At 37.9% G+C, this 18,092-nt stretch overlaps 1 protein-coding gene across 1 annotated transcript in view; it reads left to right on the plus strand.

The window, feature by feature from the left end:
* Window positions 1–4,728: 4,728 nt before the first annotated feature.
* The window catches only part of DMD (dystrophin), a 2,185,421-nt gene continuing 2,172,057 nt past the window's right edge, over window positions 4,729–18,092 (plus strand). Inside the window, exon 1 of the mRNA XM_078064107.1 lies at window positions 4,729–4,991. Coding sequence (XP_077920233.1) covers window positions 4,985–4,991 — 7 coding nt within the window. The 5' untranslated portion in view covers window positions 4,729–4,984. The remainder of the gene's footprint in view (window positions 4,992–18,092) is intronic.

The following is an 18,092-nucleotide window of genomic DNA, read 5'->3' on the forward strand; positions in this document are numbered from 1 at the left end:
CCAAGGTTTTCTGTACGATGGAATTATATGGCAACAAGGTAATATTGATTCATACCTTAGATTTTATGTAGCTTACTCTTTTGTAACCAGCCTAATAGTTTACTTGTTTTACTGGCTTATCTGCTCACAGTAAATAAACAAAGTATGTTGAATAGGACAAAATTCTTCTTTGTTACTGGAAAAGTCCATTTCCAGGTTGTTCAGTGATGGCATAAAGGGCTATAAATAGTAGCTGGTGGGGAAAATTATTTTCCTGGGATGCTCCAGATTATTATACGCAGTTGTTAGAATTATTTAGAGCATACATATTTTATTATGGAGTTTATAGATTAACTTTTAAGAAAGTGATGATAGTGTATTATTTTCTACTTTTGAATTAAATTTATCTGAATGATCTAAGGTCTAATAAGAATGAGGATTTCATAAGAGTTTTTGAAGTATAATTGTTATATAATAAACCATACGTATTTAAAATGTACAACATGATATGTTTTGATATCTCTTAAGCTACACGAAAGCATCACCATGATCAAAATAGTAGAAATATCCATTATCTCAAAGTGTCCTCATGACTCTTTGTAACCTCTCCTGCCTGTCCTCATCCCTGCCTTCACTAGGCAACCACATACCTGCTCACTGTCAGTACAGATTCATTGCCTTTTCTACAGTTGTATCAGTGAAATTGTACAGTATATACTTTTTTGTCTGGCTTCTCTTTTTTTTTTTTTAAAGATTTTTATTTATTTATTTGATAGAGAGAGACACAGCGAGAGAGGGAACACAAGCAGGGGGAGTGGGAGAGGGAGAAGCAGGCTTCCCGCAGAGCAGGGAGCCCGATGCGGGACTCGATCCCAGGACCCGGGGATCATGACCTGAGCCGAAGGCAGACGCTTAACGACTGAGCCACCCAGGTGCCCCTGTCTGGCTTCTCTTAATGAGCATAATTCTTTCACACTTCATTCATGGCGGTACGTGTGTCAGGACTCCCGTCCTTTCCATGGCAAAGTAGTACTATATTGTAGAGATACACCACAGCGTCTTCATCCATTCACATGATGACTATGTGGATTGTTCAAAGTTGGGGTCATTACAAATACAGCTCCTGTGAATATCCATATACAACTTTTTTGATGGACATATGCTTTCGTTTCTGTCAGAATGGAAAAGATGGCTCTTGAAAGTATGTCTATGTTTACCTTTTTAAGAAACCGCACAACTGGTTTTGAAAGTGGTTTTGGCCATTTTACATTTCCATTGGTAATGTGTAAGAGTTCCACTTCCTAATCGAAAAGTCCTTGTAAATCCTTCATATCTCTTTCACGGTTTTTATTTGTCATAATAATTTCATATCTAGCCCTCTCCCTAATAATATCTAACAGCCATTAAAAGTTCAAAAGGTGGCAGGCATTGTACTAAGTATTTTACTGTCATTCTCTTATTTAATCCTCATAGCATGAATGCTTAAGAGCATGAATTACTGTGATTTTACAGAAGAGTACGCTGAGGATAAGTAACTTGCCCTATAGCGCATTAGTGTTAAGTCATGGATCTTCGTTTTGAACCCAAGTTGTCAGACTTGGGAGCCAGTGATATTAACCAGTGTGCTATATTCTCCCGTTCTCTTTGGCGGGAGGTCATAGCATAGGTGAAAGTTAAAGCCCTAACACCTTAAGGCCTTTGACAGGTGGCACAGCTTATGTGAAGTCTATTTAAATATACAAAATAAAATAATGAAGATTATAACACAGAAACCAGTGGTATTGAAACAGTTTTCTAAATATTTTAAGTTATATAATAGTATACATACTTCCCTATTCACACATTAAATAACACAATACAGTGGTAGACTTAGCAACGTAATTTCAAAGTAATGATGAATGCAAAAAAAATCGTGGGATTTATACAGCATCTATAAAATGATATGAAAATTTGTGACTTTACTAGCGCCCCAAAATTGCAGGTATTGCTAATGCTACTATCTTTGTAACCTACAAACTTAAGTGAAAATAATGCTACACTTGTGTTAGAGGCTAATATCTGAATTCTATCCATGGACCCTTGGACGCTAAGTTTAGAGGTCTTGCCCTCGTGCATAAGCTTCATGAAAATAGGATCCATATCCATTTTGATCTTCACCATATGACCAGTGCTTACTACAGTGCATTGCCCAAAGCAGGTTCTACTGACTGAATGATGAATGGAATACAATTTCCAAAGAGCGCACCAGACATTAGAATTTAACATTGGACGAGACACATGTGATCCAGTCTCAAGAACTAGTAGTATACCAGGAAATATAAAAAATTAAAGTCATGTGACTCTTGCCAAGTTACTCAACTTCTCAGAGCCTCAGATGCTTCACATGTAAATGTGTGTAAAACTGTTATCTTCATGGGTTCAATATGAGGATTGAATGAAAGTATCAATATGGTAGTGGTAGATACACACTTACATACACATACGTGTGTATAAATACACATATACATATATGTGTGTGTGTGTGTGTGTGTTTGTGTTATATATGTGAGAACAGTGCCTACCACCGTCTGTTGTATAAGCGTTTGCCATTATTATGATGAAGACGAAGTAAAAGGTGCTGTGAAGTTGCATAGCAGGGAAACATAATTTTATCTAGGGGATGAAAAATGCCTCACATAGCAAATTATGTTCCAAGCTGATAACAAGATTGGATGGAAGGTAGGCAATCAAAAGTGAGGGGAGCTTATGGAAAGGTGAAACAGAAGATGCAATTTCTCAGGGGCGCCTGGGTGGCTCAGTTGGTTAAGCGTCCGACTCCTGATTTCGGCTCAGGTCATGATCTCACCGATCTCACGGCTGTGGGATCAAGCCCTATGTGGGGCTCTGCACTCAGCAAGGAGTCTGCTTGTCCCTCTCCCTCTGCTCCTCCCCCGCCCTGTGATACCCCCCACCCCCAGAACACTCATGCGCATGCTCTCTCAAAAAATAAATAAATAAATAAATAAATAAAATAAAATAAAATAAAATCTTTAAAAAAACAAAGATGCAGGGGCGCCTGGGTGGCTCAGTCGTTAAGCGTCTGCCTTCGGCTCAGGTCATGATCCCAGGGTCCTGGGATCGAGCCCCGCATCGGGCTCCCTGCTCCACGGGAAGCCTGCTTCTCCCTCTCCCACTCCCCCTGCTTGTGTTCCCTCTCTCGCTATGTCTCTCTCTGTCAAATAAACAAAATCTTTAAAAAACAACAACAACAACAAAAAAACCAAAGATGCAATATCTCTGAGACAGTAGGAGTGCAATGTTTTAGAAGAACCAAAAGAAGTTCACTGTGGCTGGAATAAAGTGTGAAGGCAAGAGGTGAAGCTACAGAGGTAAGCAGAGGCTAAGGGTAGAAACAAAACCACATGATGTTTATTTATGCTGTTCACAACCACTAAGATAGATAGGCTAACCGCAAAAGTGACTTTTTTTTTAAATAACTGTAATTGTAATCCAGTATTTTCACAATTATTACATGGAACTGCGTGTATATTATTTTAGAGAACCTTTGGTGGGTTCAAGTGCACTCAGTTTGTTTTTCTGGGTTTTTTTTCTGACATTTATAAATTAAACATTATAAACCATAAGTTACTGATTATTATGTATGTCCTGATATGTAGGGATGATTGGTGTTTGTTAATAAAAAATTAAAGTGGAGTTAGAATAGCGAAAATGTTTATATACACACATACACACCACTTTACACCCTTTAGGGAAACACTATTGCAGAAGAGTCACATTGGTCTATATCTCACATATGCTAAATAAATTGTTGCTTATACTTTCATAATGTAGGTCTCGACCACATGTTTACTTTTTTGTGGGGCTGGGCAGTAGCTTTTCTACAGAACCGAATATCTATCTGATAGATGGTTGAAAGGGAAAGGAGATTTCATCAATTCCCCCCTTTAAAGTATTTTTCTCATGAAAACACTTAAATATTTGTTTTGTCGTTTCAAAGTATAAATATTAATCCCCCAAGAAAGGCATACTTAGAACTTTTAGATACAATTGCCATCATCTCTGTGATATTTATTTTAATTTAAAAAAAAATACTGTCTCTTGCATGGGTATCTTTAAAACGCAAAATGCATTTTCCTGCCATGAGACTTATTTACTTGGTAAACAAGTTATGTTAGGGAGTCAGCTAATTTAATTCCTTACTTTCTAAAGAAAGCAATTTCCGTAAGTCAGAATATCAAGTATAAAGTCCACTCCTGGGAGAAACAAACAGAAGCAGTTTAAATGTCTCCAATATGCAAAGTAAATATTTTCTAGAAAAAAAAAATCCTCTTATTAGAAAATTTTCCATAGAATCACAGGGGCAAATTCCATTTGAGAAAGTGCACGCTGTATTTTAGAATAAAGCAGAGATGTGGAGCTGAGCACGCAGCATCCTCATTTCAAAAAGTACAATCAGAAAAGAGAGTTTTTACCCTTAAAAGGCTGTGAAGATAAGTGAAAATCAGCCGGAATTCTACTGTGAATAATAGGATGTGTGGCAAAGGAACTCGACTCTTGGTATAGTTACGAAAAGATGTTAATCCAAAGGCTTTGCATCTGTACAGGGAACCGAGTAGATACTGAAAGCGATTTGCAGATGCACGATTTTTTAGGCAGGAAGAATGCTCGTTAAATGCAGAACGCTGCTCCTGGGTTGGCTCCGAGGTGTAGGTTTTGTTCGACTGACGTATCAGATAGTCCGAGTGGTTACCACACCGACGTTGTAGCAGCTGCATAATAAATGACTGAGAGAATCATGTTAGGCATGCCCACCTAACCTAACTTGAATCATGCGAAAGGGGAGCTGTTGGAATTCAAATAGACTTTCTGGTTCCCAGCAGTCGGCAGTAATAGAATGCTTTCAGGAGGATGACAGAATCAGGAGAAAGATGCTGTTTTGCACTATCTTGATTTGTTACAGCAGCCAACTTATTGGCGTGATGGAGTGACAGGAAAAACAGCGGGCATGGAAGGTAGGATTATTAAAGCTATTACATCATTATGAATCCAATTAGAAGCTGACCATGACAAAGCATATGTTTGAACAAGCAGCTGTTGGTAGCCGGGGTTTGTTGCCGAGCTCTTCAAACTCTGCAAACAGTGTTGCTTTTACGGAAGGGATTTTAACATTTCCTTGTGCTGCGTTAGATTTGGGGGGGTTGTGCTTGCCTCCAACCTCAGGAAAGCACTTCTGGGATAGAAATCCGTGTTAGGAGATTTTAGAATAAAGTGTTTTTCAAGAGTCTGGGTTTCTCCAGGTGGAGGATGACCGGGGGCTGGGGGGCGGATCTATGGGGGAAATCTACCCCAGCTCAGTTACATGACATTTACTTACAAGGACTGACTGAGCTCTTGGCATATTCAGACATTGAGAGAAATGAGGATGTATAGAATGTTTGGAATGGTTGGAAATTGTTACACTTCGTTCCTGTTTTATAAGGAGTTTGGCTGTCAGTCTTTTCTCCTCATCAGTTTTTAGCTTTTGACATTTATTCAGTCATTCTGCATTCTATGAAGAAAATACATCAATATCTCCTGCAGGGTTTTTCAACAACTCCAGCATCTGTTTCAGCTATTGAACTGTATTCACGTTTTGCCAAGTTGATGTCGACCCAGCTGGTCTATCATTTCTCGCTTGATTACTGCTCTTAATTTCTCTGTATCAGCTTGTTTCAGATAGGGCTTTTTGAAAGCTGTTAATGAAAAACGACAGAAAATGATAAATTGGTGAAAATGGGAGCATTTATTTATTTAATTATGTTGAAGCCTTAATGAGTTTTGTCTTACATTCTCTTTTGCCTGCGTACAATTTTTAGCACCCTTGTGCTGTTTTGCAATATTTCTTTCTCATACAGTCACTGGATTACACTTATAAGTACTTTTAAACAAATGAAGCATGAGCCTGGACTGTATCTGGCTCCAAAATAAAGTTTTTGGGAAAAGGGGAACAATTTAAGCTTTTTGTGGAAACTATGCATCGTTTCCATATTCTGTCTTCAGACGCTGTCATGGGGATATGTCAGTGAGTATATATTGGACCGAACATATTGAAATAATTTTTACCACCACTAGGGTAACACGATAATAAAACATCCAAAGCTGTTTTTAACAAGTGATTGTTTAAAACACATGTCAAATAATATAGAAATAGATTTTCTGGAGTGTGAAAAGCATGGTTGTTAATTATCTATATGATACAGAATCTTTCAGCTCTCTGCCCAGTCTCTCCAATAACCTGAGTAGCTAAATCATCCAAGTTAATAGACTTTCATGTATGAACATCTAGTATGACCTTTCGTTGTATACGGTATTGCTCATATGTGCTGTGTCTTTTCTGTAATAATTGTAATATCCCAGTCGGTCTGGTCAAGGAACACTACTGGCTGTTATGTAACTTTTTTCCCTGAATGTTAGTCCATGTTTTTCAATTACATATTTCTCTTAGAAAGAGTGACTTAAACCAACATGTATTTAAGTAGTGGTGAATCATTTAGAAACTGATGGGCTAATTATACTACTTGGATTCACCCAAATTAATTACTAACTTATGTTTTGAAAGATAGTCATACATTTGGATGAGTACTTTTTAACCTTGAAGCATAGATGAGTGTAGGTGAATATAAAATCCATAATCCATACATAGAGCATGAAAGAAAATAGCTTTCTGGATGTATGGCTTTAGCAGCAAGCATATTTTAAATAGTGTGGTTCGGACAACCTAATTATTTCCTGTTCATACTTCTGAGTGCTGTATGTGCTTTTCTACAGCCTGTCACAGTACTTGTTTAATCTTTGGGAAGCTCAAAGACTGGCAGAGAATTTTGCATCCAGATGATAGAGGGTTACTTCTTGGTTGGTTGACAAAAATCAGCTATGTCTATACTTTTGTTTAAAATGCAGTTCTTTCTGTCAGTTTTATTTCCCAACTTTATAACCATCTTAAGTGACAATTCAAGTCTGGAAAAACTCTTTTGCATTACATATTTAGTGGGACTCTCCTTTTGTGAATTGTCTCCTGTGAGAAAAATTCGAGCTTCCTGTTAGCCTCACACTCCTGTTACCATAGTTACTTAAAAAAAAGAAGGTTTTCCTTTCAATGAAGATAGTGTAATTTAAATCAGCTACTGGACTCCCCAAACTGTGGGTTTTTTGTTTGTAGTTCAGGCTGCTTCGTTTGTGACTGGGAAGTCCTCTGTATTTGATTCCACTGATGAATGGAAAGGACAGACACTAGGTGGCACCAGCTGTTGATTATTAATGAAATCTTAAAGGCTTTGGGCCACACACCTGAAGAGCAGGCGGACCCTTCTTGACAAATGCCTTTGTAAGATTTGGAAATGCTGGCCAGTCTTTCCAGCTCGGAAGCATGATTAGCATGCAAAGTGATGGGACCATGTGAAGTCTCCAAATCCCAGTTGCTTAATTCTGTGTTTTCTGAAGAGGTTCAGGGGGGAAAAAATGAGGAAGAAATACATGCAAACAGAAAGAGTGTGTGAAAGGGATGGGAGAGGTGAAATGGACTATAATAAGCATTTAAATATTTTTTAATATGGAACTGGTTACTTGCGAATCTCTGTGGGTTTCACCCGGTTCTCTACAAACCTAGATTGTTTTTCCCAAGGCATTCATATTGTCAAAGCAGCTGTAGCAACTACTTGTCTCTTTTAGGTAAAAATCTAATTAAGCATCATTATTTTTAACTCAGTAATGTCCCTGAGTTCTTCTTTAATGGGAACACTGTGCAGTGAAAATGCCCACTTGTGATTGAGTTGCCCACCTTCGGATGTATCCCTGCATCCAGAAAGATGAGCAAGGGGAGATGCTATCAGTTAAGAAATATTCCCAAACTGAGAATATAAATTTCTGTTCTTTAAGCCACTCAGTTTGTGACATTTTGTGGTGACAGCTCTGGCTAACCAGTACACCTGCTATTCCTTGTTTATCAAGTGACTTTTATCATGAAAATGTGTTGAATATTAGTGAAATGTTATTTCTGCATCAATAAAAATGACCACGTGGAAAAAAATTCTTTAAAATCTTGTTCCCGAGAAGCTTGTTTCTTCCTATTATTGTCCAATTCTTATGTCATCTAAATCTGAGGAAGGAAAAAGCAAATAAAAACAAACCACATAGGCATGTGCACACACACCCAGAGACGCACACATACATCTGACAAAAGAATCGAAACTATTTAAAAAGAGAGTGCCATGACAGTATTTCAAATTGGTCCTGGAGTTAACACACCAAAATGAGCAAGAAGGAAGGAAGTCCATAGTTAGGGTGGGGATATTAAATAACTATTAAATTCCCTCAAATTGGATTTTTTTTTAGAAAAATAAGCAGTATTTTTCCCTCACTGGGAAGAAGCACAAATTTCTGAGGAAGATGGGCTGGTTTAGAATGAGCAGAAGGGTAACGTAGACCACAGTTCTTCAAGGTTCTAGGAAACAGTATGTGATTTAGCTAGTTATCTTGATTATACTGTGGGATTTGCTGAAGATTTTTATGATTTAGTCAAGATGGAGAAATGTTTTCCATTTGATATGTCTGAAAGATTAATTAAATTACTAAATTATTCTGCCTTTGGTGCATTAATTGAATCATTGTAAACCAGGAAGCGTCCTCTCTCAGGACTGTGATGTAGTTCTATTCATTTGGCTCTGTCTGATTAGGACCTAATTTCTCAGAGTGTGCCCTGTAATTCTGACATTGGCCCTGCTTGGTTTGTGAAATATTAATACCCAAAACATGAAGGAAGATCAAAATAGTTTAGCTGGAGAACAAATATATTGAATTATTCGAGTACTGAAGGATTATGACCACCTGGAAAATGCAATGAGACCAAAAAGATGAATGTTAATCAGAATAAGATCCTGCACTAAGTTTCAAAAATCAATCCAAGTACAATATGGGCAAGAGTTAAAGCTTAACAATAATTTGTTGAAAGAGACTTAATGATTTTGTTGGCCTTAGCTTCAATAGCAGTCATAGTCTCATATGGCATCGAAACAAAATAAAACAGAGATGTTGTTGGGCATGTATCCTTTTAGGAAGGAAACAAAAAAGAATGCATTTTAGAAGGAACTTTTTTTTTTTTTAGAGGAACATCGTGGTCTCAGGGACTTTAACATTTGGTAGAGTATTCAGTGAAAAATGTCTGGATGGTGAAAGTGCTAGGAACTACAACGTTTGAGGGGCATCGAAGGTACCAGAAAAGGGAAAAGTTGAAGAATGCTTGAATGAACAAGAAAAAGGAAAAAGTGAACTTTCTTCAAATATTAAATGGGCTATAATGTAAAAGAGGGATTAGACTCATTGGTATCTCTCTGAAAGAACAAAAAAATAGTCTTCTAATTAATTGTATAAGCAGAGAAATGACTGCTTTGTGAGGTACGGTACTCCTTGTTCGAAAAGTGTTCAGAGCTAGGAGTTGATTTCCTGCACTAAAGAGGAATTGAAGAAGAAGATGTCTGATATAGTTTCTAATTTTGAGAATCTGTGATCCGAATCATTTCATGAAAAAAAGTGTTCCCCTTTCCAGGTCTTTCATTGTGTGTCTCTACTAACTCCTCTGGAACCCTCCAGGCTAGGAGTCAGCCAACTGTGGCCCGTGTGCCATACCTCTTTCTGTTTGGCCAGCCAGCTGAGGATGGCTTTTACATTTTTGAGTGAGTTTTTTAGAAGTAATATTTTGTGGTAATATTTTGTGACATATGAAAATGACATGAACTTTCAATTTCCGTGTCTATTAATAAAGTTTTAGTGGGAGATGGCCACACCTATTTGTTGACATATGGCATAAGGCAGTTTTCATGCCCATACAGCTGTGAAGTAGTTAGGACAGAGACCATAGGGGCCACAAAGCCAAAACTATTCACTGTCTGGCCCTTGGTAGCAAGAGTTTGCTAGCCTCATCTCTAAATGGTACGAGAACTTCACTGTTTGCTCATTAAGTCGAGTGTCAGAAACAAGCTAGGTCACAGTTAAATATCATGCAAAGACCACAAACGGAATTGCGACCACCCGTAGTGTTGAAGTACTACAGACTTGGAAAAGTGGTTCAGATTTACAGCTGAGGAGCTCCTGATGGGACCATTTTGGCTGTTACTGTATTGAGAGATTTGACTTGCTGAGGAATGTTTCTTATTTAATGTCAGGAGAAAATTGGAGGTCTCGGCAGTCACTGACTTATACCTGCTTTGCCTAGTCTCATGGATTTTGCTGAGCTTATCTATTTGCTCAGATTCCGTTATTTTTATGGTTCCTCTTCAGATAGTCTGTGATTTCAGTAGACTTCCTGAAAATGCAGAAGTCAATGGAAAACAAGGTAAAGTGAGTGGAAATCACTTCTTGCAGCTATCCTTCTACCTCTTCATAGGTCTATAAACTCTGCAAGCAGCTTTTGCCTTACTGAATTCCGAACAGGTTGTCAACTTTTAGAAAAGATGAAGGTTTTCTTGATCAAATATGGTCTAAAGGGGATCGGAGAATAGCAAAATAAAAATCTGTGTGCTGCAATATGAAAGAACAGTTGAGGCTGTTAGAACATGATTGATAAGACATGCTAGAGTTAAAAGTTAGCGGTGAGATATTTTTATTTCCCTGAACACGTGGATATAAGAGAAGGGATTTTTTTTCAAATCATATGAGAAACCATAATCAGGTTCTAAGCATAAAATTAAGGGATTCTGGATTTACCATCGGAAATGACAGTCTCCACAATTCCACGATTGTGAAACTAAAATCCCTGCATTTTTTTTTCCCAGGGCAGGGTATCATTTCTGCTCCCTGGGAGCACTGGAAATTCCTGTAAAACCCATAGGATTCTTATTTTATTTCCATGAGGATGTTACTGAACAGCTATCTTGTGATGCCTGTCTCTATGGTAACAGATACGAGGCTTAAGGGTCTGAAGGAAATTCTTCCTATTGGTTTAGGGATATGGAGCGATGAGAGCGACTCACCGAGGAAGAGGATAAAGCTAAGGGAAGGCAAAAGAGACAACTGAGAAAAAACTGTCACAAGGGAGCTGTTTTGTGTGTGAAAACAATTTCATTTCCTCTGTATCTTAGAATGAAATAGAAACGAACATGTAAGTAAAGTTAAAAAGAGAGAGAGAGAGAGAGAAGATTCTTAAAAAGTATTGTTTCCAACCATCCAGTCAATTTTATGTAATTGTAGGTACACTGATCTTTTTCTTAGTTGACTTGCTTTTCGCTTTGCAGGAAAAGGTTGCTTCTTGCCTGACATTGATAAGAGGAGGACTTCTACCCCTGGCAAATTTAGTTCTGGTTATTGCTATCAAAGATTTTGATCTTTTTCTTGATTCCAAGGGTAAGAATATTGAGCTCTGGCTGGCATTCCTCATAATCACTGAGCTTCTCAGGGAATCAGGAAAGTACACAGTCCTTCCAAGATATTCTTTTTAGGTCTGTTTCTACTAAAGACCACTAGTAAGTAAAACAACCATACTGCTTATTTGAAAATTGTGCATTTTGTAGAGTGTGTTGGGTAAGATTTTGTGTTTTTCCATGTTTTGTTTTGTTTTTTATTAAAATAATAAAAGCAAAACACCCCAGAGATTCAAAAGTATTGATAACCATTTATTTCACTTTTTCCGTCTCTTTTAGTTTAGCAAATAAGAACTCACTGTGGTTTAGTTTTAGAAAGGAGATAAATGGGACTCTCCTTTCCCTTTGATTTAAAGTATATTTCAAGGTGTTATCAAGTAACCAAAAGTATTTAAAATATTTGTGTAATTTAGATGTCCTACGGGAAAATATAAGTCCCAGAGGGCAGAGATGGTTGACTGTGGAGCTCTTACATGTAGTCTCTGCATTAACACAGGTGTTGCTGTTTCATTTTCCCTGATATCTTCATATAGTAGAGGTTAGGGTCAAAGGAAAAAAAAAATAATAAGATAATAGCAAGTGAGCAAAGAATCACAACTTGAAGGAAAATTTATTTTTTTTTGAAGGAGAATTTAAATTTGGGGGAGTTGGAGATAAGTACACTTCAAATGACATTTTATAAATTAACACATATTTATTGTTTATTATTCCCAGGTCATAGTGCTTAAAAGCTTTAAAGATTAAGTCTTCTTATTTTTTTAACCTTAAGAAATGTGTAGATTCTCTGTGTAGATATAGCATCACAAGTTTAATGCACTCTGTAGATATTAATAAAAAATGTTTTCAGGACTTGTTCACACTGGCTTTATATGAAATAAAAAAAAATAGAGTTAGCTGTAAGGTTGCGGTGCCTTCTTTGATAATTTTGGAAAATAAATTTTTTGAAAGGAAACCTTCTTTGTAACTCTATACATTTTGAACCATAGCAGTAATTGCAAAAGAAATTGGGGTGTCTGAATAAACACATGGCGACTTGAGATACTACACATATGCACTGCTTTTGGCAATGTGACTTTAATTTGAAAGGTAAGACATTCCCAGTGTATGTCTAGCATGACTGGCCTCCTCAAAGCTAATTTTGTTGGGTTTTGGGCTTACAGAGTCCAAAGTGCACTGCAGGGAATATACAAATGGGTAAAAAGATTGTCTGGACAAAAGTACTGTAGAAAGTAAAGATGAAGAGATAATCTTCTGGACAAACGTTTACGCAGGAAGTGGGGGGATGGCTGAAGTGCAGTGTTGGATAGCGCACAAAGATGAATCACTATCCGTATACACGAGAAGGTAAATAAATGGTGCCTACCAAAGTTCCCAAATAATATTGTCATTGCGTGTCAATCTGGAGACAAATACAAATACCAAGGAAGAAAAAGTGGGGGGGGGGGTGCGGAAACCTCAGCAGCATCAATCTGCTCTGCTAATGGCATTGTCACAATTGATTGTAATGCTCCCAGGATAAAACATAAGGACCATCATATTCTCTTTTTTAAAATTGCAGTGTAGTTGATGAATATTAGTTTCAGGTGTACAGCATAGTGATTCAACAGTTCAATACATTACCAAATGCTCATGACAATTAGTGTAGTTACCATCTGAAGGACCATCGTATTCTGATTTTACTAGCACACGTCTCTGTCTTACATATTATGGGTGGAATTATGCATTACAGCACTAACTAAGCTGGATTATGGAAAATGACGCTAATGTTAACCTGAAATTTGATGGGTTTTAGGCAAGTTGTAGGACTTAATTTATGTTCTGTGACAAGTACGATAAAGAGGAGATTGAGTCAAAGGCTGCCTGTGATAGAAATGTTAATGCAGTGAGTAGGAATCTCAGGTTCATCTCCCTTTGCCTGCTGACCCATTCATGGGCTGGCTCTGGTGGCCCATTTCTCCGTTAGGTCATCCAGAACATGATTAGAGGCCACTAACTGAAGTGACACATTTCTGTTCCTTTCCATTCATCCAACAAATGTGTATTAATAAATTCTGTCAGGTTCTGTGCTAGGGCAAGATGACTAAGATATGGTCTCTAAGGAATTTAGATATGAATGTGCTTTACGTGGACGAGGACAGAAAAAACATCTATGGTGACAGCTAACTAGAAGGCAGCGGCAGCTGTGAATCCAGACAGAAAAGCCAGCGTGGGAATGAGCTCTAGAGGCTTCCAGGGTTCCTTATTTGAGTGATGGAGAAGAACTGGCAAGTCCATCAAAGACGAAAATGATAGCTGAAGGGAAAGAACACAAATTCAGTGAAAAATTATTAGTAATTCAAAGTAGACAGTGAAGTAGCATAAAGTTTCACTGGAAATAAGGAGGAGCATGCCTACCAGCCATTGCCTGTCTTCACTGAAATCAGATTTAAAAGGTAGAGTTTTACACTGTTGTCAAAGTCAGTGGCAGATAATGATACTGCACCTTTTTCAACCTAGGTGAACCTGGCCATACAAACTTTCTCTCAGGAGGTTTATAAAAGAAAGCCAACGATTATTTCTCTTGGTAGGCTATGTACATCTATCCTTAGGAGCTCTTCCATTTGCTGTCTTTAGAGAAATAATCATATTGTTTTATCTCAGTTTATATGCATCTTTAATCAGAAGCTACCTGAAGGGGCGCCTGGGTGGCTCAGTCAGTTAAGCGTCTGCCTTCGGCTCGGGTCATGATCCCAGGGTCCTGGGATCGAGCCCCACATCGGGCTCCCTGCTCAGCGGGAGGCCTGCTTCTCCCTCTCCCACTCCCCCTGCTTGTGTTCCCTCTCTTGATGTGTCTCTCTCTGTCAAATAAATAAATAAAATCTTAAAAAAAAAAAGCTACCTGAAAATATTTCACCTATGTTTACATTCATCACAGAATTATACCTCAGAGATTATACAGGAGGGCTTTTTACACAGGATGTCATTTTATATAGGATAGGTCTAGTGTTACATAGACCTGTAACATGAGGAGATAGCATTAAATCACGAAGGTCTCATCCAACTTGGGCAGCATCCCATTTAACTGGCCTTCACCTTCACTCCTGATTCCTAGGAACTTAAAAAGACATGTTTGCATTAGAATTTGGAATAAAAGATAAGAAGGATATTTTCTGAATGATGGAATAGTCTAGAAAGTGTTTCCTCCATCCTTCTTCTTCCTCACTCTTTCCCGGTATACCTCTTCCCTCTTCATACAATAGAATTGTGTGTGTGCACGTGCACACACACATTCATGCATGTATGTGCATCTCTCTCTGTCTCTGACTCAAGTAATTTATATATAGGGTATGGCAAGGAATATAGGGTAAAGTCAAGGAAAATTTCCTCCCAACATTCTTTATTGGACCAATTTTCCTTTGTAGGTGAAAGCATTTCTGGGTGCCTTGGTTTATAAAGCTCTTTTATTGATATATAACACAAATAAAAGTGCACAAATCAGTAAGTGTCCAACTTAAAGAATTTTCACAGAGTGATAACATCCCAGTGATTATTCAAAGTGAGAAAATGATATTACCAGCATCCCCAAACCTCAGTCTCACCCTTTCTCAGTCAATATTCACCCAATGAAAAGTGTCATACTGACTTCTGACATACCATAGATAGGCCATTTCTAAAATTTATTTTATTGGGAATGTGTAGTATGTCCTCTGTTGTGTCAGACTTCTGTTTCTCATCATAATGTTTGTGAGATTTATCTATTATGTTGCTTGTAGTTGTGATTCAGTCATTTTCAGGGTTGAATAGTATGTCATCACATGAATGTACCATAATTTGCTTGCTCCATTTACTCTTGATGGATATGTGGATTGATTACACTCGGGGCCTCTAAAAACAATGCTACTCTGAACATTGTTGTATGTTTTACACATACACATGCACTTCTGTGAATATCAAGAAGCGAAATTGTTGGGTCACCAAATAGCCAAGTACCTGCCTTTAGTTGATAATGCTAAGTAGTTTTTTAATGTGGGTAAGCCAACTTATTAACCATCAGTTTATGAAAGTTTTGGATATTGTTGCCAGTAATTAGTATTACCACTGTCTAATTTTAGCTATCTGGTTGTTGTGCTGTAGTATGTCATTGTCGTTTGATTTTCCTTTTTTCTAATGACTAATGAGCTGGAGGACCCTTTGAAGTGTTTGATGGTCATGTGGGTGTTATCTTTAGTATGCAGACTGTTGTAGACTCATCCTTAATTTTCTGTTGAGATGCCATGTGTTTTTTTTTATTGATGTGGAGTTCTTTATTTTTTCTGAATGTGAACATTGTGTTTATTGCATGCATCTAGATAGATGCATTTTACAGAAGCCTAGAATTTAAAGCCCATAGACTCTTAAAGAATACTTAGTCCAGTCTCTTAATTTGACTGAGGAAACTGGGGCCTATAGAGATGAAGTCACTTGCTTAAAACTTCTTGTAGTTAGGAGTAAGACCAGAAATAGAACCGAAGTCTCTGAACACTGAAGTATGACTTCTTCTATTAAACCATGTGGAGTCTTTAGTCCCTTCTAATATGGTGACTCAAACTCCTTGTTTGTCTAGAAAGGCCAAGAAATGCATGATACAGTTATTGTAATAGCAAGTACAGTGATGCATGATTCATCTCATTGATTCTCTGAACAGAAATATCCCCAAGTACCCAACTGTTGAATAGCATGGCCATGTAAAATTTAAACTTTGATTTCTTTTTGGTATCAGATTTTATTTGTCCTCTTTCATATCTTTATTATTGCATTCAGCTTGTCCTCATATTTATTCTTATAACTTTTATCTTCTCATTCAATATTTGGTTCAAATTCAAGAAAGTCCGGTTTTTCCATGGTGGATTAATAAGAACGTTATTTTTCGAATGCTTTTCTTTCAAATGAGAGTGAACTTAGGTTGCAAAACATCATTGCTAATACAATAATACCTAATGTTTATTGAAAAAATGTTTATTCTAGAGGCAGTACTTGGTACTTTCCATGCATTATTTTAGATAGTATTTTGAACAACCCCAACATGTTTTGTTATTGCCATGTTACTGATCTAGAAAGTGAGCCTCAATGACTTTAAGCTACTTGTGAGACAGCTGGAAATTGAACCAAATTTATCAAATTTCAAACATCGCACTCTGTGCATGATTACACTCTACATGCTTGGAAGGAAACTGACATGACAATCGAGGTTTGGGGCACCACCTGCTTCTACTGCTTCTGCAGTAGGTCTCATGGATGTTTCTAGTCTTCTAATCTCATTAAAATATTTCATGTTTGTGTTCTTTTTCAAAGTGGTAATCAGAGCTGTCGCTTTTTTGGTGTTGACTTTATTAATTTCGTTGAGTGAACTGAACTCTTGATAATGGAACAACCTAAATACTGACAGGTAGGTTCATATCCATAGACGACCTTTTAGCTGAATTTTCTTCCGTTAAGAGGCCGGACCTATTTTAAGAGTCTTCGATTTCAATTCTTTTGAGCAGTTTATTCTAGGATGTGATTATTTCTCACCTAGATTTTACTTCCAAGTATTTCTTGTTCCTGTTCATGGAAGAACTTTCTACAGAAGGCTGAGAATCAGTGTGCTTTTTCCTTGCTACACCTCCCTGGTTTCACGCAGAGCGGACACATACTGGTGTCTCCATCCAGAAATCTGAACCTACATGGGTTCCCTAGCATGTTCTTTTTGTCTTGAATGTGAGAAGCACATTTAAACAATAATTTTGTGATTATTTTACCGGGTCTGAACAAAGAGGGATGGCTTTACACCCAAGATCTCTAATTCATAGGCATTTGGTAGTAGTAATTGCTCAAGTGTAGAGAGCTTTACAATGAACAAAACACTTTGATGTTTATTGTATTCACATAACAACCATATGCAGTAACTTTAGTGAGAAGTATGATTTTCTCTTCATTCAGATCCAGGTCTCTTTGTGTTTTAGGTTTCTGTGAACTTCGCTTTCTGCTTTCCAGACCACCTGCAGTCGCTGCCTGAGTTCAGGTCCAGGTAGCTCACTTTGAATACCATGATAGCTTCCTAATGTACCTGCGGGTCTTGGGTCTCTCCCGTTTACACTTCACAGAGGCTGCTAGGCTCATATCTCTCAAAAGCCAAATTTAATATGTGACTCCCATGCTTAAATCCACAGGTGGCTCCCCTTTGCTTTTAGGATCTAATTCAAATAATTTGTGTGGAAGAAAAGGCCCCTTGCCACAGTTTTCCTGCCTTTTTGTCAGGTCTGATTTTTCAGCCACCATATGAATGCCTTATTCTGTTTGTTTGTTTGTTTGTTTTTTAAGATTTTATTTATTCATTTGAGAGAGAGAGCCAGAGCACAAGCAGGGGGAGAGGCAGAGGGAGAGGGAGAAGCAGGCTCCCCGCCCGACATGGGGCTCCATCCCAGGACCTGGAGATCATGACCTGAACCGAAGGCAGAGGCTTAACCATCTGAGCCACACAGGTGCCCTGCCTTACCCTAGTCTTATGAATAGTTGTCTGAATGGCATACACTTCCCTGCCTTGTGCCTTCGGGTATGTTGACCCCACGTCACACTCTAAAGCGATTCTTACTCCCACATGTTCACTTGTTGCACATCTTCTAATTCTCCTGAATAGAGTCGATGGTGCCTTTTCAGTTTTGGATGAATCATGTACCCCTGTGTATACTCATGTAACATCCTTCTCATATCGGTGTCAATGCTTAG

This window comes from Halichoerus grypus, chromosome X (assembly GCF_964656455.1).
Source record: "Halichoerus grypus chromosome X, mHalGry1.hap1.1, whole genome shotgun sequence".
NCBI classification, from domain to species: domain Eukaryota; kingdom Metazoa; phylum Chordata; class Mammalia; order Carnivora; family Phocidae; genus Halichoerus; species Halichoerus grypus.